Source organism: Mus pahari, chromosome 10, assembly GCF_900095145.1.
Source record: "Mus pahari chromosome 10, PAHARI_EIJ_v1.1, whole genome shotgun sequence".
NCBI lineage: Eukaryota > Metazoa > Chordata > Mammalia > Rodentia > Muridae > Mus > Mus pahari.
In genome coordinates, this window is record NC_034599.1 from 79907126 (window position 1) to 79930866 (window position 23741).

Here is a 23741-nt window from a genome sequence, read left to right on the forward strand (position 1 = left end):
TATTTCAGGAACTAAAATCATATAAATATGCTTGTTCTACCAAAAAAAAAAAAAAAAAAAAAAAAAGAATTGTAGCTTCTGAGGTTGACGACGAGATGGCTCAGCAGGTAAGAGCACTGACTGTTCTTCCAAAGGTCCTGAGTTTGAATCCCAGCAAACACATGGTGGCTCACAACCACCCGTAATGATATCTGATGCCTTCTTCTGGTGTGTCTGAAGATAGCTACAATGTACTTATGTATAATAATAAATAAATCTTTGGGCCTGAGCAAGCAGGGTTGACTAGAGGGAGCAAAGGTCCTAAAAATTCAATTCCCAACAACCACCTGAAGGTTTACAACCATCTGTACAGCTACAGTGTACTCACATACATAAAATAAAAATAAATAAATAAATCTTAAAAAAAAAAAAAAAGAAAGAAAAAGAATTCTAGCTTTTATTCCAAAGGCATAAGTCCTTTTTTTGTATTTAAAAGAGAATTTTTGTATTTTTTATATTTAAAAGAGAATACAAGAGTTTGATGTAGTGAAGCTAGAAGACCACTAGGAACAGAGCCACTCTTATAACTAGAGTAAAAGTCCAGAGGGGATGAGGGGGTGAGAGCCTTGGTTACAATGTTTAGTGTATATTTAAACATTCAAGAGCTACAACTAACTTTGTACCCTCATGACAGTGTGCTACTGAGAAAAGCAAGAGACTAGCAAGCACTGCTTAGGAAGGCAGGAAGAGCAGGAAGAATGAGTTGTTTATGGAGTGTCTATGGTTTGTTTGACTTTGGGTTTATGCGTTAATTATGAAGACAACTAGTCCTACCAAGAGGACCACAGATGAAGGTAATCTATTGTATGTGATCTGATAACATACATGAAAGTAGTCTATGGTATATTATCTGATAACAAGACACATGCTCACGATACAGATAGTATAGAAAGTCTAGAAAATAAAATGAGAAAATGACCCACACTTGGCAGTTCTAGTAGAGCAACCCCATCACAGGGCACCATTAATGTTAGCCAGACTGCTTTAGTTTAGTAATAGAGCAGAATCCAGAATGAAATCAAGTGAGAGCCGACAGCTCTTTAGGACACGTCTCACCCTGCGCTTTGAGACTGTGCTTTGGGACCATGATTAGAACAAACACAGTAGAGAAGTGGGAGATTCATTATTCTACCCAGACACACTACGAAGTCCAGGCTGGCATTCACAATCTTCCCCCAGCCTCTCAGACAACAGGATGGCAGGCCTGAGTCACCAGACCTACTAGGACTTCTTAAAAATGGATTAATAGGAAAAAAAAATGGAAATAGTGGTTGTCGAAACATAAAAAATTAATCTGGTCACAACTGACACCACCACCCTGCCCCCCTCAACCTTCTGGAAGGGTGTACAGGTGGATCCAACCACCTGAAGTTTGTTCCTATGACTAGCCTTCTACCAATCAAGAATGGTCATTTGCAAGTACAATTAAGAAGACAGGTGTGATGGCACAGGCCTATAATATAATCCCTGTACTTGGGAGGTAAAGGCAGGAAGACCATGAATTCAACGTCATATTCAGCTACACACATACAAAGTTTAAGGCCAGCCAACTTGGACTATAAAAGACCCCATCTCAAAACGAAAAAACAATTATATACCAAATTGGAAAAGGCAACTTAATTAAAATGTTGTTACTAAATTATGGATAAATCTTCATGTATTATGTAGGCATTTAAAACATGAATTGCCTTTTAAAATCAGTATAAAAAGTGCCTACAATAACTGAACTAGGTAGTATACACTTGTAATCCAGTACATAGGAAACTAAGGCTGGAGGATCCCAAGGTTAAGAACACCAAAGAAGTCCCAGGCTAGCTTGGGTTATGAGATCCTTACTCAAAAAACAAGAACTAAATAAAATAACTTGAGTTAAAACCAAAAACACTCAAAGTTTAATAACAGATACAAGGAGGTGGGCTGCAGCAGATCAACACCAAGAGATGTGCTTCAACGAGTTAAGTGGAATCGATTGCTGATATATAACAGCATGGATAGGCTCCAAAATAATGACAGTAGAAAGGTCAGATTGTATGGAAGGATGTATCCTACATGGTTCAACTGACATGACAGTCTAAACTATACCAGCTCTCTGTTGTCAAAAATCAATGGGTAATTGGCAGGGAAAAGGGGCATGAGGAAGAGACTCAGAGCAGTGACTATGTCCACTCCTCTGAGTATGTGACCATGTCATGGATGTAGATATATTCCAAAGCTCCGAACTATGGCTTCAACACACCATTTATTATACTCAAATATCTCCAAAGGAGTTATCAAAAGAAAAAATGAAAAGAGAAAAAGAGGAAATGGACTTGTTAACCTTTGCTAACATGTACAAGAAGCTGTAATATCTGCCTTGTATACTTTTAACATCATTTTAGAACAAGAACCACCAGAGAATATTTTAAAGTAGAAAACATGTTAGTTTTAAATGTATTACCTCGCAACATTTAGGGCTGGAGAGTTTTCAGTTCCTTTAAAACAAACTTTTTTAACATGATCTCCTGAACCATGGCCAGTAACAGGTTTTTTTTCTTCTAGTACAAAATCCCGGAATGACCTGGATGAAGGTGAGTGTAGAGGTGCCCTGCAGAAGAAAGCAAAGATCATGTTAAAACACTGTGTAAAGGGACATACAAGGAGACAATATATAGCATAAAATTATCAAAGAATGAAAAAAAATGTGAAAACTGATCTCAGATTTTTAAACAAAAACGTTTAAAAACAGACTAGCTTCTCACAGTGTGCTTTCTTTTTTCATATAATTGTCTACTCCAACAGTTTCAGAATGCATGGTCGAACAGGATATGGTATACTCATTATTCTTTTGTCACTAAAAACACCCCCCAAAAAGTCAATCAATACAACTCATCATATTAAGATGGCAGGATGATTTTTTTCATGAAAAAACTATATAATGGAGTCAACAGAGGCATCACAAACAAAATACTTAGGAATACTAATATGTAAGATTTGTACACTGAGCATTATAAACACTGTTGAAAGAAGCCCTAAGATTGAGTACGCTCACAATTCAGAGCATACTAAATTGTCAATCCTCAAACTGATCTAAAGATTTAAGACAACAGCAAAACTCCATCGGTCTTTATCTTTTTATAATGTATTTATTTTTGACAAACTTTCTGTAGACATGGAAGGGATAGAAGTATATACTTTTGGAAGAAGTCTGAGAAGTTCATCATTCCTGACTTCAATGCTGACAGACACTCCTCACGCTGCTGCAGCGTGGAGGGAGGCAAGAGCACACACAGGCCTGAGGAAGCTTGGTATTGAGTCTAATGAAGCCCACATTCACTTCCAACAGCATGTCTCCTTCCTTCATCAGAAGACCATCTCTATATTTAAGGTCACTTATTCTAAGTAAAATCTCAAGCAGGAGACAAAACAAAATTCTTTACAAATTTGTATCAGAACCATTAACTATGAAAGTATCTGTGTTAAAAGAACACAAAAATTCAAAGTCCATCTGGAAGAACCACCTTGGGTTCCTTGGGGCCCTTATCTGAAGACAGGGATAGTGGGATGGACAGCGACCACAGGTGACTGAGAACCCCACTGCAGCTCGCTTCTCTACAGACAAGAACACTGTAAGGCTGACTGAATGCACAGGCTGTTGGCTTCACTTGTGAACTTAGGGATTCCCATCTATAGTAAACGGCATACACCCTGCCAAGTCTTTTCAGAGAAAAACAGTTCTCTGCTTAGGATAAAACTCCCTAAAAATAATAACAGTTACAGAATATCTTATGCTCATACTCATTAGCTGTGCACAGTAACCACCTATAAAGCAGTTAGTGCGGCAGTCTAAGCAAGCCCTGCCTTTCCACTGGGTATGCCCAGATTTAAAACAGTTTCTTCTTTCCCACAATTGTACTTTCCAAACTTGAGCTTTAGCTATTTTCTATCTTAAAAGCCACAGAAACTTTATGGAGAAATATCTGCAGACATTTATATCCATAAAAAAATTAGTCAGGATTTTGTTCCTTAGCCTCAGCAAATTTAATGAATAAAATTTCTAGGTGAAAAAGGTTAAATAACTCCAATTATTTTACATAAGCTAGATCAAAGGAATTTACATTCAGACATCAAGCCAAACCAAAGACCATACATTTTCCACAAGAAGTGAAAAATGTATTTCTCCAAGTAAAACATTTGAAAATGAAATGTGCCCAGATCCCACATACATTCAGTGTTTCATATCACTTTTAAAATTCAACTGGCTGGAACTTCTCTCTAATACAAAGCCCCAGGAGAGCTAATATTTTCCATTGACACACCTAATTGTAGGTAGTAAGGGTCCAATTCTATCTTGGGAATGTATATGGAGTTAGTGCATGTGTATGTGAACACACTAGTAAAAACACTTCCAAAACCACAGTGTAAAATCTAGCAGGCTAATTTTGGCTTTAATTAACTGCACATTTAACATTAATATAAAGATAAATATAAAAACATCCACAAAAGTAAATTTTCATTACATGATTCTACAGATAATAAAATATAAGTAGCCAAAAAGAACCACCATCATAATATATTCTGTAAAGATTGCCTACAAATTAAAATGCTAATTTTGGATTTTCTACTTTTCTAAACTAGAATATAAATTAAACTTTGCCAATTATTTTTTAATTACTGTGTATACAGAATGGTGTCTCAGGGTAGTCACCATACATTACACATGCTTTCACTGCACAAGTTCTATATTATATAAAATTGTGTATTATGTTAAATAATGTAATTGTCCTATTTTAAGTATGCATTCTGTATATAACTAATGATTATAATATAGAAAGAATCACATTATCTCTGGTTTTTTGTCTGAAGTTCAATTTAAGCTTTAAATTTATGATAGAAAACACTCAATAACTAGTAATACTTATTTTAACTTGTATTCAATGTGCCTCAAAGCTCCTAAAAACCAACCATTAACTATTTTATATAATGTATTCTTTAAGTTTCTAAGAAATACTTTCCTGTCTGTGCCAGTAAGTTAAGATAAAATGCATATAACCTCACTGCCTATTATAATCATAAACTATGTACATTATTCTATATAGGTATCTAAATATATATACTTGAAGGTACATCCTTAAAAGTTATTTCAGTTTAGTGTTTAATAAGTACAAATAGAAGCAAATATGTACCATAAAAAGTTTCACAAACAGGCAGGTTTGGAGGATCCTGAAGCAGTGCTGGATGGAGTGTCACTCAGAGGCAGAACCTGCCTGACATACCTAAGGCAGTGCTGAGGATAGCTCAGTGGTAGAACCTGCCTGGCATACCTAAGGCCCTAGGCTCAATCTCTAACACAAAAGAAAACAATCTTTAAGATAAAAACATAGTTGAGTCTAAAGTGATAAAAGAACATTAAGCATAAACATTTATTCTTAATTATTAATAAATTCAGATACCACTTCCATTTAGAAGTCAAAAAAATCTCTATTTGGTCAGTTATGTAAACGGTCTTTTGATATCTTAAGATATAAAATTAATCACTGATTTGTTTACTCATAAGTTTTTCAGTTATCTTTTTATAGAAAAGAATACATAATGAATATCATTTATATTTGATCATGGCATAATTATTTTTCAAAGAAAATATCCTCATGTTTCTGTCAAACTTAATGACATTTTCTCCCCATATTCCTAGAATTCTCCTTAACAAGCAACACTAGAAGCCCTCTGCATTTTAGGAAGGCAGTGTTGTCCCCATGGAGCTTAGCGCACATGGCTAATGATTACTAGGAAGAGTTCACTAAATTTGAACATCAAAATCTGAGGTTTCAAATACTTGATTACTTTTCCCTAAAATCCCATATAAAGTAAACAGAAAATAATCAGAATAAAGATGTTAAGTCCACAGCTTTTAAGCCACAGCAGCCTGCGGTCTGCACGGCTTTGCAGTAGACAGCTACAGGGACAAGTGGTGTTGAGTTCCTGGGAAGACAAAACTGGACTGACAGGTCAGGAAGAACCCTGAAAGTCCTATCTGCTGAAGACCAGACTTCCGGTGGTGTGGCTGTGGTGCTAGAAGTCACCTACCTTAGCTCAAGGGAAAGCTGAAGTCATAATTGGAAAACAGGAATAAGCTGTGTGCTATGCACCAAGACTAAATATGAAAGGGTAAAACATGTGAAAATCTATACTGAATATGAACCAAGTACCAGCAGAAACCTTCCTTATCTCGATCAACTTCCTAAACACACAGACTTGTCAGTGGAAGCAGAAGCTGCTCACTAGAAACCTAAGATCTCTGGAGATGAGAAGGACCCCAAAGGAATCACCAATGTGGTATGTGGGGTCCAGGGGAGCCTGCAAGGCATGCCCCATCAGTTACACATACACAGGCACGGGATTGCCAGCCAGAGCACAAAAGCAAAGTCACCAACAGACCGATACTGCAAGACACAGAAATGAACCACAACAGACTACAGAGGCAAACAGCAGTGCCAATCGAACACTAGGTTTTGTGTTTTATGAATCAGACATCATGGGCTGGTGAGATGGCTCAGTGGGTAAGAGCACCTGACTGCTCTTCCAATGGTGCAGAGTTCAAATCCCAGCAACCACATGGTGGCTCACAACCATCCTTAACAAGATCTGACTCCCTCTTCTGGAGTGTATGAAGACAGCTGCAGTGTACTTACATATAATAAATAAATAAATCTTAAAAAAAAAAGTGTATGAATCAGATATCATGATTTTTTTGGACTTCCCTTATTAATATAAGATACATCTACATGGTTTCATTACTCTATAGTATTCATGTTTAAAACATGTTTAGCCATTCATTAATGACAGATAACAAGACTATTATCAAGATTTAGTTATTGAAGTAATGACAATATGGGCATTCTTATCTTAATGTGTATACAAAGATCGCTACCGCATATATACCAAATGGGAGAACATTTACAGTGTAGATGATCTATCATAGTATCTGAGTCGTGAACAGTATAAAAAGGCACCACAGAAAATGAGACAGACCACAGAACACAGGGGCCAAGAAAGACATTGCCAGGAAAAAGCCTGAAACTCCCTTTCCTTGTTTACAGCTAGCTTTTTAAAATAAGCCAACTGACAACACAGTAAAATCCACATTAGTCAGCTCAAAGGATCCTCAAGCATTTAACTTATTCTCTCAGACTACAGCATCTAGCACGGTCACCCATTTAGAGAAGAGCCCTCAGTGCTTTAACCGTCCGGTCCCACATCCAACCTTCAACAGCTCTTAGCTGACTCCTCCCACTTCCTGTTCCTTTGTTTCCTTTCTCACTGACCATGTTTCACACCTCCTGGTGCTTTGATAGGCAATGACAAAATCAATAATCTGCTATTCTCTTCAAAATAAGTTTATATTTTTAGCGGTGGGGAAAACAACACAACACAACACAACACCAACAAGTCCTTCACTTTCAGGAACAGAGCGACAGGCACAAACCCTGACAGACCGCCCAGAGCCCTTTGATGCAGGATTCTCCTGCCTTGCACCTCCCACCGTCCATGCACCTTCCTCTTAAACTGCACTCCAAGCATTAGAACCTGAGTCTCCACAGAGGAAACGACAGGGAGCAAGCAAGCATCTCACCGCACTCATCTTCAGAGACGATCCCACCCTGCGGCCGCCATGGGAGCACTGTGATGGCACAAACTCCCAGGATGAAACCTGAAACCAAGTGGCCAGCGCAGCCCAGACAAGCAAGCATGCATGCAGAAGGACAAAGGGAGCAAACCCTAAACATCAAGTTCACTTCTGTGAAATTAAGGTTAGGGTGTTCATTTCTTATCTTAAAATGAACACTACATTCTTCCCAACAGAAACTACAGCCTGGCAAGAATGACATCAGGGTAGGAAGTCCACACACACTTGAAACCATGAAGTCTGTCAACACATCTAAAATTAATAATTAAACTTTTTTTGTTGTTTTGGTTTTTTAAAAGGCTGTACTACACAAGTTCCAACATATAAGTTTAAAGCCAACAGGGGAATGAAGTATATAAAAAGACTTTAGTAACACCTGCAGGGGGACCTCAGAGGCCAAGAACCACCACTGAAGGCAGGGCAAGGCCTCCTAGTTTAACACTTGGTGCATACCATGCATTCACTGGCTTGGGGGACTTGGAAGGCGCTGTCAGAATGGCTTCCATGCTGTTCATTCCTGAATTGTTTTCTTTGGTGGTCAATGCAATCATTTTCCGTTGCTTCTGAGAAAGTTTGATTCCGTGAGAAATGATCTTTCTAAAAATTAAATTAGAGTAAACCAATTACTTGTACTGGCTTCACTGTTTCTGAGAACTCTTAGTTTCCTAAGAAATCTTTGTACTAGAAACAAATCACTCAGAATTAATCTTGCTTAAAGTCACCCTAACATGTTTTCTATTAAGTTTCAACAGTTAAAATGTCACTTTATACTGTTGATCAACAATGGTTAAACATGAGCCCCAGAATGGAACTTGTATCAGGCTTGTGCAGATCCCAGCAACCACTTCTGTGGTGACTGAACTCCAGCACGTGACACTGAACACTAAGGCACTAGTGCGTCCACCTGACCAACCATTAGCACATGGCTAGCAAACAGCACTGATAACTATTAGCTATCAGAGGGCTTATGACTATTATATCAAATGCACAAAATAACAGATTTACTATATCATATCCCAATTCTGTAGGACAGAAATACAACACAACACTGTCTTTTTGTTCTGAAGGGTTTTTTTCACCAACCCTAAGTTTGACTTTGGTGCTGCACCATATTTCTGTCTGTTTTCTTCTGTTTCCATGATGGTTCTAAGATCCACAACAGGAGGACTCACAGGACTAAAAGACATAAAAGAAAGTAATAAAGCATTCATTACCTATAATGCCCAACATCAAACTTAACTACACCCATAATTATATGTAAGATTGATGAGAACTAATTTATAGTCTAAGTAATAGTTAGATTCATTTTGTTAGTTTCAGCCATCCTTAAGAGAGGCATTCTGAATGACAACTTTTCCCATAGATGTATATAACAACTAAAGACTTGAAAGTTCTTCAAGTTGAGTGATACCCTGAAATTATTCTATTAACAAAACAAAAAGCTAGACAATAGGAGTCCTGGGTCATGGTAAGCAAAATAACTCACTAAGACTCTAATTAACTTCTTATCTTTCCAGGTAAATGAAGTTTGACAATCATTTCATTTTTAGAAAACAATAAAATCACTACCATCTATTATTAACAAAAATGGTTACTTTTCAGAAAACATGGGGTTGCTCAACACCGGGAGAAGAGGGCTGCAGTGTTAAGTATAAAAAAAAAAACAAACTACAGTCTTTGGATACAGTTTTGTTATGACTGAAATCTATGGTATAATTAAGAATACTCTGCATTATTACATATTAAAGTATGATATATCATTTACTTACTTTCACTGAGAAATTCTGCAGCTAGTCATGGCAGGGAAGCTATACCCATGAAATCCTAACACTAAAGTTGCCTTAAGCAAGGTCTGCAAAAATACTACCAGGAGACATGTCAACACAGATAGAGGGACTTTCAGAAAGCCCCTCCCACAGATGAAGAAGCTATAGGCAATCAGTGGCCGCAGAGACAAAGAAAATCAGTTTACTCTCCAGACAAGCTCCCTAATAGTCTATCCAATCCCAAATGTTTATTTCTAATCATTTGTACATATGAGGCACAATAAATGAATTCGTGTGTGTGTGTGTGTGTGTCTGTAGATAAATGTAATTATGAAGCAATAATAATTACAAATGAAGAGGTCGTTAGTTTGAGGGGAGACAGGAGTTAGTGGGGAGCAACAGGAACAGTATGACTGTGATTCTCAAAAGAATAACAATATAAATGAAAAATAATTATTATGAAGATATCAGTATTAAAAACTCTTTAGAAAAAAAACTCTTTAGAAAATAAAGTCTATGCACTGTTCTCACTAGACAATGATGTACAAAATCTGGTGTACACTAAACTTGAGAAAACTGTGAAAGCTATTCACCTTGAATGTTCACAAAGCTGAAGCAGCCAGCCAGCCTCACTGGTGACTTTATACCAGCTAGTCTTTAAATGCTTATCAAAGCCGGACAGTGGTGGCACACGCCTTTAATCCCAGCATTTGGGAGCCAAAGGCAGGTGGATTTCTGAGTTTGAGGCCAGCCTGGTCTACAAAGTGAGTTCCAGGACAGCCAGGGCTATACAGAGAAACCCTGTCTCGAAAAACCAAAAAAAAAAAAAAAAAAGTTTATCAAAACAATTACGAGATGTGTTCACAGAAATTACAAGGTGTTCACAGAAACTATGTATTATTGATGATATTATAATGAGTTATATCTAGAGGAGGGCCTATTATAGCTGGTTAGCAATTCTTACATATGCAGATAATTTTCTGCGTATTAGAATAAATTTATATTCTTTATTATAAATATTCATTTGGCTAAAAAAGAATAATACTTTTTTAGAGACAGAGACAAAAAATGAAAATCCTACCTGCTGGAGTGGCCACACCAGGCTGGGACTCTGGTTGATTTTCACTTTCTTTCCTGACCTCCACTACAAACACCTGACTGGACTTCCACTCCGTAAGATGGAACTCATGTCTGACAACTACTTGAGAAGCCAAAAACATCAGACAAGAGAGGCCATAGGCTCTGCTGTTCTGCTAAATGAACATAGCAATGACTGCTAATGGCATTCTGCTACACTCACAGATGAGCATCTCACTCAGCCATCATCAGAGATGCTTCCTCCTGCAGTAGATAGGAATAAATATACAGTCCCACAGCCAGGCACTCTTAAATGGTATATTTTAATCAAACCTCTGTCCCCTTCAGGCTGTGAGAAACATGAGGAGAGGAGGCAGAGATATTTTAAGAGCTCGAGGGGATGGGAGACATTAAGGAAATGGTGTCATCCAGACACAACAGGACTGATGCACAGATGAGTTCACAGGGACTCTGCAGTATGCACAGAGCCTGCATAGGTCTAAGTCAGAAGTGGTCCCAGCACTGAGATAGGGAGGTGGACATAAGCTTCCATCCTTAACCCAGATGCCATCTCCAATTTACAACTGCTTACAAAAGAAAAATTCATTTTGTCCAGTGAAGTCTCACTGGGGAAACAAATCACTCTTAAGGGTAGACTGCATGCCCAGGCGTAGATGACCAACACAAAATGAACTCAATAGCTTTGTCCCATATTGCTTTGTTTGGGCTTTTTCCCTGATTTTGTGTTTTTATAGGTGTGTGTGTGTGTGTGTGTGTGTGTGTGTGTGTGTGTGTGTGTTTTAATTCTGGTGATAATTTGTTTGGGTTTTGCCTGTTTGTTTTCTAAAAGAGAAAGAAAGAAGGCAGGCATGGAGTTGGACAGGTGCAGTGGTGGGGAGGATCTGGGAGGAGATAAGAAAGGGAAACCATGACCAAAATATAGTGTATAAAAAAAGATATTCCAATGAAAATCAATTTAAAACAAGAAAAGAAGATCCTACCTGCAAGAGCCGGCAACCCAACTGGAAGAGCCTGCAGTGTCCACTCTGTTACTGGGGATGAACTGGGGAGCAGACTTAGTGGTCGGTGACTTTTCCCATGGCTTTAAATCTTCCCTAGTACACGGAGGAGGTATACCATTCACATATGCCTGAGCTTTCCCCTGCGAGAAAACAGGAGACCTAAGCAGCAGCTACCGGCAGGCACCGGGCCTCAGAGCTTACAGACCTTACAGAGGATGGTCAGTAACGCTCAACCAGGTACCACTTTCAACTTCTGTGGTCACTGACACTCTACCAGGTAGCACTACCAACTTCTGTGCCTCCAAGCCCACTGCTTAAGCACACCCCCTCCCCATCACTTACTACTAGCTAGCTACTGTGGACACAGGAAAGGAAATGCATACATTAAACTTCTACTTAGACAAACAGCAAACAAAATTAAATAAAGGTAGTACATACAAGATATGAGTCAGCAATATTAAAATCCGTATTTTCGAAGTAAAATTAACTTTAGATTCAAAAATTTGGTACAAATTTCTTATAATTCACTTGGTGATATAGTATGTTAAATAAAGTGGCAGTAAAATACTGTTGACACTTCTGAGGGTTCCTAATGTCACTGCTAGCACAAAAGGCTCAGAATGGTTTGAAATGGTACAGGCACTGTAAAGAGAGTCTTCTATTCTCACAGGACATTCATTACACGGCTTCCACCTTCTTTACACCTCCACAGTCATTCAAATTAACCAGATGAAAACATCAACTTCCCTCAAACTTCTATATTAAACTTGAACTTTCTGTAAGAAGAACTTTATAGTCTCAGAAACTGTAGCCGGGTGGTTATGGTTCGTCCTTTAATCCCAGCACTCGGGAGGCAGAGGCAGCAGCACTTTGACCTCTGAGTTCGAGGCCAGCCTGGTCTACAGAGTGAGTTCCAAGACAACCAAAGCTACACAGAAAAAAACAGGCTCAAAAAACAAAGACTGCAACAAAAAAAATGCCTAGCTGTCCCAGTGTGTTTTATGAATGCGGCAAAGTCTCAGGGATGATTCAGTTTCTAAAAGTGCAGCTGTTCTCCTTCCTGTGGAGAACAACTACAGAGCAGGAGCTCAAGGGCATCTAAGGAAGCCTCCAGAACCAAGTGGAGGAGCCCTGCGCTGAAGCCAGCCCGACGGCAGAACAGCTTTCTGGCTCCAAAGAAAGACACCAGATTTTGAAAGCACTCTTACTTTCAAAGTCATTTTTATGATAAATTTTATCTCATTTTAATAGGCACTTTCTGATATACTTCTGAAATTTGGTTGCAAATATACTTTTCAATGTCTATTTAATAATACTATATTATATCAATATGTTTAGCATCAATATATTTTACCTGCAAAAAGATTAGAAATGAAGTTCATAAAGGATTCAAAACTACATTAAAATTTCTATAATTGGAATAACTATAACACAGGAAAAAAAAACTAACCTTATACATACTATTTTTTTGTCAACACCAGGGGAGTATTTCAAAGTTTGGCAAAATGTAATGAAAATGAAGGTAAAATGTCGGCAACTCTAACCATGAAGTTGAGGGAACAAGGCTTGCAGACCAACCTCAACCTTATCCGAATGGAATCCTGCTGTAAAGTCAGGCGACTGGAGGTCTCTCGGACTACCCACTCCTGCATAGCTTCCTTCAGAATCTGAGGTCAACAATTCTGGAAGAGACTCCACAGAATTGGTCTTTGCAGACTTTAATAATCCTAAAATATAAAATAAAATAAATACACTTAGCCACAGACAAATTAATCATATGTGTTACACTCAGTGAGCCAAAGGGAAAACAAGAAGCTTGTTGATCCAGATGGTCATAAAACTTAAATTCCATATACCACATCAGCCCGCACTATTTAAACTCAGGTGACAAAGACATTGGTTAAGTAAGTGAAAGATCACTATGAAAGAGACTGTAACTGTTTATTCATCCTAAGTACCTAATAACTAACCAATAAGACTCAATGACACAGAGCTCCATAAGATCTGCTTTGAAGGGAGTGAGTGGGTAGGTGAGGGACACCCTCATAGAAGGAGGGGGAGGGGGGGTGTGATAGGGGGATTCGGCAGGGGTCAGGAAAGGGTATAGCACTTGAAATGTAAATAAAAAAATCTAATTTTAAAAAAAAAGATCTGCTTTGGGAGAAGGTTAACCTCCTTCCTCAGTAAAGGTCAGAAGGGAAAAGAAATGACTGGCTTCATACCAACACTGCCCCACCCCTGTCCCAATGGCTCCACTGTGAAGATGAAGCACCTCAGGGTCTCTGGGGCGTGCAGTCAGCCCCATGAGCACAGGCTCCTACTGACCCCAGCGGAGGGTTTGACAATTTGTCCTCTGTAAAAACTCTGTCATTTGTGAACTTTAATTCTCTAACCCACTGAGATGACCTAGTATCAGGTTCATCACTTGATTTCAGGTGATAATTTACACATTTTTAATTAATTAGAACCTGAATGAAGTGTCAAAAGAACCTTAACGATGTGGACCTTATGTGAGCTGTAATAGCTATATGACTAAAATGCATCAAGGGTGCTGTCTCTTATACACTTGGAAGTATTGTTCTTTTAAGGAAATCGCCATTAGTAAGAATTTGACAGGGGCTGGAGAGATGGCTCAGAGGTTAAGAGCACTGACTGCTTTTCCAGAGGTCCTGAGTTCAATTTCCAGCACCCACTTCCGATGCCCTCTTCTGGTGTGTCTGAAGACAGTGACAGTATACTCATATACATAAAATAAATAAATAAATTTTTAAAAATCATGGCAATAACATTCAAACTTTTCCTCACTTTCAGGTATTTTAACCAGATTTTCATCTCAGATATTATACTTAAAACTGTATGCTTTCAAACCCCATTAAAATCAAGAGAATCAAATGAATGATTAGCACAGCAAGCAAATATCAAGTTCCTTATTTGTAAAAAAAATAAATAAATAAACAATTCTTTCTTTGCCTTGTATAAAAGCTACCTCTTCCCAAGGGACAGACTGCCTGTGAATGCTGTGATAGAAAACACATCAGACTGTGTCTGACTGCCATATGCTAACACTCCTACCACCAAAAGTCATACGGCAGTCTCTACAAACAAAAAGCAAGAGAAACTAACAAGCAAAGGCAGTGTGAAATCTTCATAGAGCAATAGACATCTTAGTGGCTAAAACAAAGCTCTAAAAACACGCTGAGTAGTACTGGAAATCCAGATACAGAATCTAAGGCTAGATAAAGCTAGCGAACTGTGCCAAACATCTGATACTAGTACTGGGTTTAGATGAGAGTGCTAAGAAAGTCATATTATAATATTTATGAGAACATCACATCTGCAAAGTATTCCAAGTGGATGAGCTGCAAACAGCTTTGGTCAGTACACCCAGTATATGTTGAATGTTTATAGAGAGTCAAGTAGGCAATAAGCAACTGTGTTTCTAAGAAGACACAACTTGTACAAGCTGTAGCGCAGGGAACACTGGCCTGACATGACTGTGGGCCAGGGTCAGTCCTCAGGATCACACAAAGGAAAGGGAGTGTTAGAGAGAAGGGAAAAAATGTGGCAATTAACAGTGACTCTAAATGGATTATAAAGATGCTCATAACTTGTGTGTGTGCACATGTGTGTGCCTGCATGCATCTTTTACAGTTTCAGTAAGTAAAGATTTTCAAAATAAGGATGGTAGACGGAGCAGCAAGAAAAGGCCATTGCCACCAAGGACGATGGCCACCAAGGACGATGGCCACCAAGGATGATGGCCACCAAGGACGATGACGATGACCTGAACTTGATCCCTAGGACCCACATGGTGGTGAAGGAAAGAAATCACTCCTCAGAGCTGTCCTCTTGACCTCCACACACAGACCAAGAGTATGCTAAAACAACTAACCTGCAGATGGTGGACTCTGGATAACATCTGAAAGGGTGTAGCCTCCTGAACTGTCTGAGCGCTTCCGTGGCTTCTTTTTAGCTCTTGTTTTCACCTTCTTGAACATAGTTTCCCTAGGAAATCAAAGGTAAAATCAATAGATGAAAAGAGTTTGGTCAAACAGAAACCACATAAGGATATGCAGGCACCAGTTATACAGATGCCCAGGAAGACCTGGGCAAATCACTAACCTCACTAGATGATACATCAGTGGAATCTATTCCTTGCTTTAGTGCCAGCATTGCTGTGGAAGTTAAAGAACCTAGTACTGGCTACAATAGTCACTAAAGAGCAGCTCTGAGAGTTCTGGGTGACCGTGTCATGGAAGGCCTAATTTCAAGTATAACTGAGATCATGGCTGGGAGGTAGCCAGATTAGTTTAGGGGATGAAGACAGACTGCCCAGTATTAAGGTGAAGCTTTAAAATATTAAAAACAACATTTATGCCCCTTCTTCTCCCTCCTAGGCCTAAAGAGGTGAGCAGCCCTGCTCTGCCAGCACTGCTGTGACACTCTGCAAAGCAACCAGCCGGATATGGACAAAACTGCAGAAGCTGGAAGTTAAGACCTTCACCTTTAACTTGTTTTTCTCCAGGAAAATATATATATATATATATATATATATATATATATATATATATATATATTGTAATACCAAAAAGTTAGTGTAGTCACCATCGATTGAAGCAGTCAGAGTCTGCAGAGAGGACACTAAGAAAATACCAACCCATATATGGTTACTGCATTACTCTCTGGATCCTCCCTTGTCCACTCTCCCAAGTACAAACCTGTAGTCTTCAACCAAGACAATCGGCTGAACAGGATTCCCAAAGCGATGGAATCCACTTGTCCCAATTGTCATGAGCCTGGCTGCTGTAACTACCAAGCACCGGCAGAACTATTTCAGTCTGTGTGGTCATTACCACAGAGCGGCAGTGTTCCAGCTGCCGACACCAGCCTCACCTGACCACCTCCGGCACTTTCCTGGTCTTCAGGCTGTAGTGCAACTGCTTGCCATTTAAAATGTCTTTACCATAACTTCAGGAGGTTTGAAGACCATTAAGACAAATCCATTTAACTAACCTGAATGTCTCTCTGAAGGCTACAGTATTCTTATACTTAGGTGTTGAACATTTTAGATTTAAAATATCAATTATATATGATTACTTTGCATTATATCAAAACTAAAACTGCACATTCATACTTCCCATATCAGAACTTCTCAATTTATAATCCTTATGTTAATATAAAAGTATCAGGTGTCCAACGGTGTAAGAACGAAGAAAAAGGAGGAAAGAAAAAAAAGACAACAGAGCTTACGAGTAATTTGGCTCCATGCTTATTTCTTCTTTAAAAAAGACCTCGCCGTCTTCTACTTGCATATAACTAATATCTGGTCCATCTTGATATGGTGTAATGACTCTTCTCTCCATTGCTGGAATCTACAGTATGAAAGATAGAACTCTGTCAATATGAAATCTGTAGTGACTTTCAAAAACTGCTAATACTACTCATGTCAGGTGATAGGATACCTAATGATTCACAAAATAGAATGGGAAAAGAAAATTTCAAATAGAGTAATTAAAAAGCGTGATTACATAAACTTGCTATGGATGGAGGGTTTAAAAGCAGCTCTGCTTTCTTCTAGGTGAAGACTGCTCCATCTCTCAGGAGTCATGTAAGTAATGCTCCAGACTGTCCTAACCTTTGCCAAAACTGAATCACAGAGACTTCCATTTTATAGAAATTTTAAGAGATGGGTTAATTTCACTATGTCTTCAGTTTTGATATTTGCACTTTTCTGTAGGTCTTTCTGTTCTAATTTCTAAAAGACAATGTATTTGCACTCATTGTGAATTTACTCCATTGTCAGTCTGGTCTAATAGCCTGTACTGAGCAATCTGCACTGAGAAAACAAATACCCTACCATTTTTCGGTAGAATATGGAAAGGTCCTTCAAAACATCGTCACTTAAAACATCAAGAGACCTGAAAAACAGGGGGAAAAAATCTTAAGACTCAAATGATTTAGCAACTATCAAGATTTTAAAGCATGTTTATTTCAAACTGTCAAATAAGGAACAAAGTTCTTTCTCAAGTTTACATATACTACGTATTAAAATTCCTTTTGGAAATAGATGTAGTTTTATTATGTATTTCAGGTAACCAGAAAACATGTTCTATAAATATCTTGATAAAACTAAAACACATGCTCATTTCTCAACCTTCATTTCCACAGACTACAGCACTTGTCTGTACAGGAGTACTATAAGTACAGCACGCTGGCTGAAGCATCCAAGTGTCCAGGTTCCACCAGCATTACCACAGCTGTCAATCACCTCCTGACTGTAAGTAGCTCACTCTGCTCCTGAGTCTTAACACCTTCAAGTATAAAATGATGTTTGGATTACATCAAGTATATTCAAGATGTCACAGGTTCCAACAGGTACTTGAGTCACCAATGAAAATCCAAGACAAGGTTTACATCCATTTTTATGTATGTGTATATATTTATCTATATAGTTGTTTTATACATACAAAGTATGTGTGTATACATGCACATATAAACTGTTGTTTTTGAAGCTATTTCTACAACTAGTAGAAAGCAACTTTCATATTCAAATCTGTATCACATCAGTTTTCAACAACTATAGCATAATTAATTACATTAGCATGGAATGCTATGTATATTTTGAGACAGCCTCCTTTTCATAATCTTTACATACATGCTGTTTTCACTCTTAGCAAACATATGCCTGATGAAGAATTACATAAAATGTTATGTTTGTCTACTCCTAAAAGCTGTCTCAACAAAAAACAATGTTTAAATCACTGTTAGAAACACTGAAGTTTTCCTGGTCCCACAAATCCTAAGGGATGACTCCTTATCATTTCTCAAACTCCTTCCATCCACATGATTCCTTTTCAAGGTCCAAGTGCATCTTCTATTTAATATAAACATCTGCTTGTTCACATATACAGCAGAGGGACCCAACCAACCTTGCTTCAAGTAAAGCTGCCATATTCAGTCCTATGAACTGCAAACAAGAGAGTTTCAACTGCCCAGCATTGTACAGTGCTGCAAACTCCAGCAGCATCGCAGCATTCTTAAGGGTGACTACAGAAAAAAAGAGATTTGCAAAATTAGATGGAGGTGAATTACTTTAATAAGTGAAATACCTGCATTTCTAAAGTTACAAGATTTCAACATTTAAAACAAGAAAACAAAGAAATACTTGGGAGGCAGAGGCAGGCGGATTTCTGAGTTCGAGGCCAGCCTGGTCTACAGAGTGAGTTCCAGGACAGCCAGGACTACACAGAGAAACCCTGTCTCGAAAAAAAAAACAAAAAGAAAAAAAAAAGAAAAGAAAACAAAGAAATGGCTGCTGGGGTAAATGTAGACATGAGTTTCATCACAGGACGCCAAAGAATGTTAACTGGCTCACTTTGAGGAGACAAAATAAGCTTGCACAAACACAATTTTAGAGAAAACAAAATAGAGAAGGGGAATTAGTGTTAGCTGAAGCTAGTGTGTAAGACCTATTGTTGTTCTTCCCAACATCCCTGAATAGTTCTCACTTTCACCTGTGAACAACTTTCCCTTTCATTCAGAGAGTAGAGTGGTTAATCTTTCTCTAACACTGAAAAATAAAGGTGGACAGGGTGGTGTACACCCTGCAATCCCAGCATGCAAGAGGCTGAGGCAGAACTGTGTACATTCCCCAGTCTAGAATGCACACAAACACCTTGTTTTGGAACCAACAATAAGAACAAACTAAACCAAGCATTAAGTCTAAGAGAAACTGATACATTAATTCTAAATGTTGATTAGTCTGTATATACAAAAATACATCTACATCTTACTGCAGTATTGTCCCTGCCAGTGCATAAGATTATACAAGAGTCCAAGTCTAGTAATGTTAAGTACATGTTCTACATGAAGTGCTGTTTTGCTAGAAGCCCTCTAAGAATATTCTACCTGCTCATAGCTAGAGCTACCTAAAGGTCTCACTGTCTTACTCATACAGAGTTTCCAGCCAACAGAAGAACAAAGTTGTCTTCTCCCATTTCTTTTTTCTCCCCTACACTGTCAAAAGTTGCAATTGCAGTCAATACATCTTGGCCTCCCTCTAAGCTAAAACTGCAAATGATGATGAAATCATCTCACAGAACGAAGCAGAGCACGGAAGCTTTCCTTGAACTGCCTAGGTGAGAATGTTGTGTGCAATGCCTCAGTGAGCAGGCTCCCAGGGAACCCTCCTGCTAGGAATGTATTTACCAGTAGACACGCCACAGCAAAGAAAGAATACCCAGGAGGTCAGCAGAAGCCCCTGAGCCAATGGAAATACCCATGCCATGGCCAGTTCTCTGCTGCAGCATCTTTTCTTGCTTGTGGAAAGAAAATCTGGGCTGTTTTCCTATTCTAACAAAGGAGCAGACAGCTCACAGCACTCAAAAAAAAAAAAAAAAAGACAGAATTTCTTCCATATTTTCCAAAGCAACCATGAAATGAAAATGTAAAACTACTGCATATGCTTACATATCAGGTTATGAAAACCGTAACTTTCTTATTAGAATATACAAAGTTATCCAAATGAAGAAAGTAAAAAAGGGCACTTCAAAATCACTTTGCACTGAAAGGATTAGTTATACAGAGCTCGATGTGAACACTGACAGCAAGATCCAAATGGTGGAAAATGAAAAACATGTGGCCATTTCCACAGCTTGAAGAATCAGGATGCAACAGGCAAACCACAAGTAAAAATTAATATTCGATTTCTAAGATGGGTGTTTAGGAAAACAACCAAGCAATTAACTTTAAAAAAAAAAAAAAGTAAAAGATTTGAAAGAAAAGAGTCCATGCATTTTGATGACTTAAGCTAAGGGAAGAACTTTATAAAATTTCCAGCAAATGGAAATAGGTTGGTAAAAAGAAAGAAAAAAAAAAAATGCAACCAAGACCATTCAATACTGAAATCCATAGACACACTAGAATCACCTTCCCTATTTAGGGTTTCATGGCATATTAATAAAAATACTTGTTAAATCTAAGGTGGATATATTTTCAATTATTTCTAAGGAAAGAATGTGTTTAGAAATGACAGCATATAATCATCTTAATGTCTCGCTATCTTTGTTTTTGTTTGTTGTTTTTGATGCACAGCTCCACTATGCAGCTCTGGAACACTATGTCGGCCAGGCTAACCTCCAACTCACAAAGATTCCCCTGCCTCTGCCTTCCAAGTACTGGGATTGAAGGCACGTGCCAATGCCCAACTGTCCTGACTTTTTTTTAAGGCACACACACAAAACAATGGTGTTTTACTTTAAATGGAGTAATAAAGTTAATACATCAGTCAATATACTATAATAGCATTAAGTCAATCTGGAAACACACTAGCACTCTACTCTTAAAGTACTCACGGTTTTCAGTCAATGCTACTTCACAAATCTCCTTTAACCTAGTTATGAGAAGCTGATCAGCCACGACAAGAACACTACACACAAAGTCCACGTTTTGAGACTCTAAAAAAAGAAAAAGAAAAAGATTACTGCTGTTCTATAACCATTATAAGTAGTAAGTACAAAACAAGTTAAGACATCAAGGTAAAGAGGCTTACGATTCTTTTCTACATGTCAGAATAACAACCACAACCAATTGTGAACACATCAAAATAAATCTACCTCCTGGGTGGAGAACTAGGAAAAGTCCTCCACCAAATCCATTAGTGTTTAACTTCTCTTCCTATTAATATGGGGGGGAGGGGGGAACTAAAGCAATTTGGCAAGAAAGGGTGGATTCTAGCTCACAGTTGACTTCACAGGTTATCCTAGCAGGGGTCAGAGCAGCAGAAGCACAACTGGTAACATGACAACCACAGTGAGAAGATAGCAGTGGACGCTACTCAGCCCCCACCCTTTCTATTCATACAATCCAGGACCCAGGCAGGGAACGGTTCCATCCACAGCAGATGGTTCTTCCAGTCTTCCTATCTCCATTAACATAATTAAGATAACCCCCACAGTCATGTGTCCAGAGGCCCACCTCCCTCCCAGTTAATTCTAGTTTCTGTCCTGTCTAACCACTTACCATACTGGCTCAGACATTCTCACAATGGGACCATGAAATGATCAACCTGAAGTGAATACACGTAATTCTAAAACGAATAATTCAGTGTGATAAAAATGTAACTTTTCTGCTTGACTACTATTCGTAGTAATCTGATATTTTAAATTATGTCTCCAGTGACAGTTCATCTCAAAGGAAACGATGATTCGTGGGGGTTGTGCTATTCCACTATAACCAAACCAGCTCAGCTTCCTTGCATTACCTTTTATCACCACAGCCTCATCAGTGTAGAGGTAGTCCAAAATAACTTTCAGAATCTCAGACTGGATTGGCATTTCCAGAGCTGCACAACTGGAGGCCTATGAGCACAAAGACAGAATAAACTCATTCCTCTGAAACAATAATATAGGAACATATTCTAAGTTCGGTTACTACTATGCAAACTGCAGACAGGAAATCACACTGAAGACCCTTGAAAGAATTTATAAAACACAAATCTGAAATAAGGCATTTAATTTCAAATATAACATGAAAAAGGGAGACAGAAAAGTTCAGAAAACAAGGCACCCAGGACAGTACTATTGTGTGTCTTGATGATGGTGTGATTGTGAATTTTAATCAGCTTTATAGCGACTATGTTAACTTCCAAATGTTGGTATTTTCTAGCAAACTTGAACACATATACTTTAACACAAATGAATTAAAGAGCTAATCCAATAAAAAGTTCCAATTCTGAATGTGTGAGAGTGTAGAGCCCCATTCTGTGCAGTAGGACCCATCCACCTTGTCCTCACAGCTCACCTCAATCCATGATCTGCTAAGCATGCTGTGGAAATACTCTGGAAGAGAAACAGTGCAGTCAGAACAGGGAAGTAGAATCCAACTAAGCACTCAGCAGCAGCTCGCGGACGCCACCTACCAAGTCTAGCACAGAGCACACACTTATGGCAGGAGAATTCCTTTCCATCCACAGACTTCATGGTGACATCATACAGAAACGAACTGAAAACAAAAAGTTCAATCAAAGATCAATGTCTTGCATATTTGCAGAGAAAGTGGAAAAACCCAAGGATTTGGCTCAACTTTGATCTTAGTCAAATGCTAGCAAGAATAAAAATGTGGATATGCATGTACCTCATCTCTCACTACTCATGAAAACAGTAATAGCCAAACCACTTTTAAATTTTTATTGTAAAGGAAACTGAATCTAAGCTTTAAAACCTTCCACTTGACTTTCTTTTGTATTGCAGGTAAAGTACAAGGGACAGTAGCATACTCAAAGCTCTGTAATTCTCTTATCTGAACAACCTACTGCTTGCCAAGCAATCCACAAAAACACTTCAGCTTTCCCTCCTCCAAGACTTGTAACCTATAAAGCATCTAACACAATATTCTAACAATGTATGTAAGGTTCTTATTCTTGGGAAAAGAACACTAAGCAAAATCCTCATCCTCACAATGAAAATACACAGTCTCATGGGGGAGGAGGTCAGTGTAAACTCCTACTTGTAAGATTCGAAACTAAAGAAAGCAACAGTTAAAAATCTTTCTCTTCATCTGAAATATAAAATATTAAAAAATTAAAACAGAAAAGAAAGAAGGACCTCCTCCTTCAATGACTTGAGCAGTGACTGCTTTTGCTCAATGACTCTTGTCCCCTCCAAGAGTAGCAGAGGTAATCAGGTGCTGGGTAGCTTCCTTCTCGTGAGGGCTGCACACAGCTCCACTTCCATCTTGGGAACCAAAGCTCAAACCTGATCCTCATTTACTAACTTACCATTTTTTCTGACTTAGCTTCAGTTTATTGCCAGTTTTCTTCGCAATAACATTAATTTTTTCATTTTCCAATCTGACTCCTTCTAACCTATCAAGGAAAAATACAAATTAACAAAAGGTGAGTGAATACAGTACTTTCCTAAGACCCACACACAACAAAATCTGGCAGCTTACAGTTAAACACAGCTACATCATCTCCTAGAAAGGAACAAGAGACCTCATTCCAAGCCACAGGAAATCATGGTTTTAATTAGAATTTAAAATATGCTTCATACCATTATTGAGAAGCCAGAAATGAAAGCTCTAACCCAGTCTTTTTTTATTTTCCAATAGGAATCACTGCATACATCCCCTCCTGTTCCCATCTATGACAGGTTATAGTAGCACATAGGAATCACTGCA

At 38.4% G+C, this 23741-nt stretch overlaps 1 protein-coding gene across 2 annotated transcripts in view; it reads right to left on the reverse strand.

Moving 5' to 3' along the window:
• Positions 1-23741, reverse strand: part of Ibtk (inhibitor of Bruton tyrosine kinase) — a 64062-nt gene that overhangs the window by 8204 nt on the left and 32117 nt on the right. For both annotated transcript variants that reach the window (XM_029543066.1, XM_021206067.1), the window contains exons 13-26: positions 23341-23427; positions 22483-22565; positions 22365-22402; positions 21826-21922; positions 20918-21019; positions 18494-18611; positions 17422-17482; positions 16815-16936; positions 15457-15569; positions 13143-13291; positions 11544-11704; positions 8783-8875; positions 8153-8296; positions 2477-2623 (exon numbers count right to left, since the gene is read on the reverse strand). In XM_029543066.1, the coding sequence (XP_029398926.1) occupies positions 2477-2623; positions 8153-8296; positions 8783-8875; positions 11544-11704; positions 13143-13291; positions 15457-15569; positions 16815-16936; positions 17422-17482; positions 18494-18611; positions 20918-21019; positions 21826-21922; positions 22365-22402; positions 22483-22565; positions 23341-23427 (1515 nt within the window). The remainder of the gene's footprint in view (positions 1-2476; positions 2624-8152; positions 8297-8782; positions 8876-11543; positions 11705-13142; positions 13292-15456; positions 15570-16814; positions 16937-17421; positions 17483-18493; positions 18612-20917; positions 21020-21825; positions 21923-22364; positions 22403-22482; positions 22566-23340; positions 23428-23741) is intronic.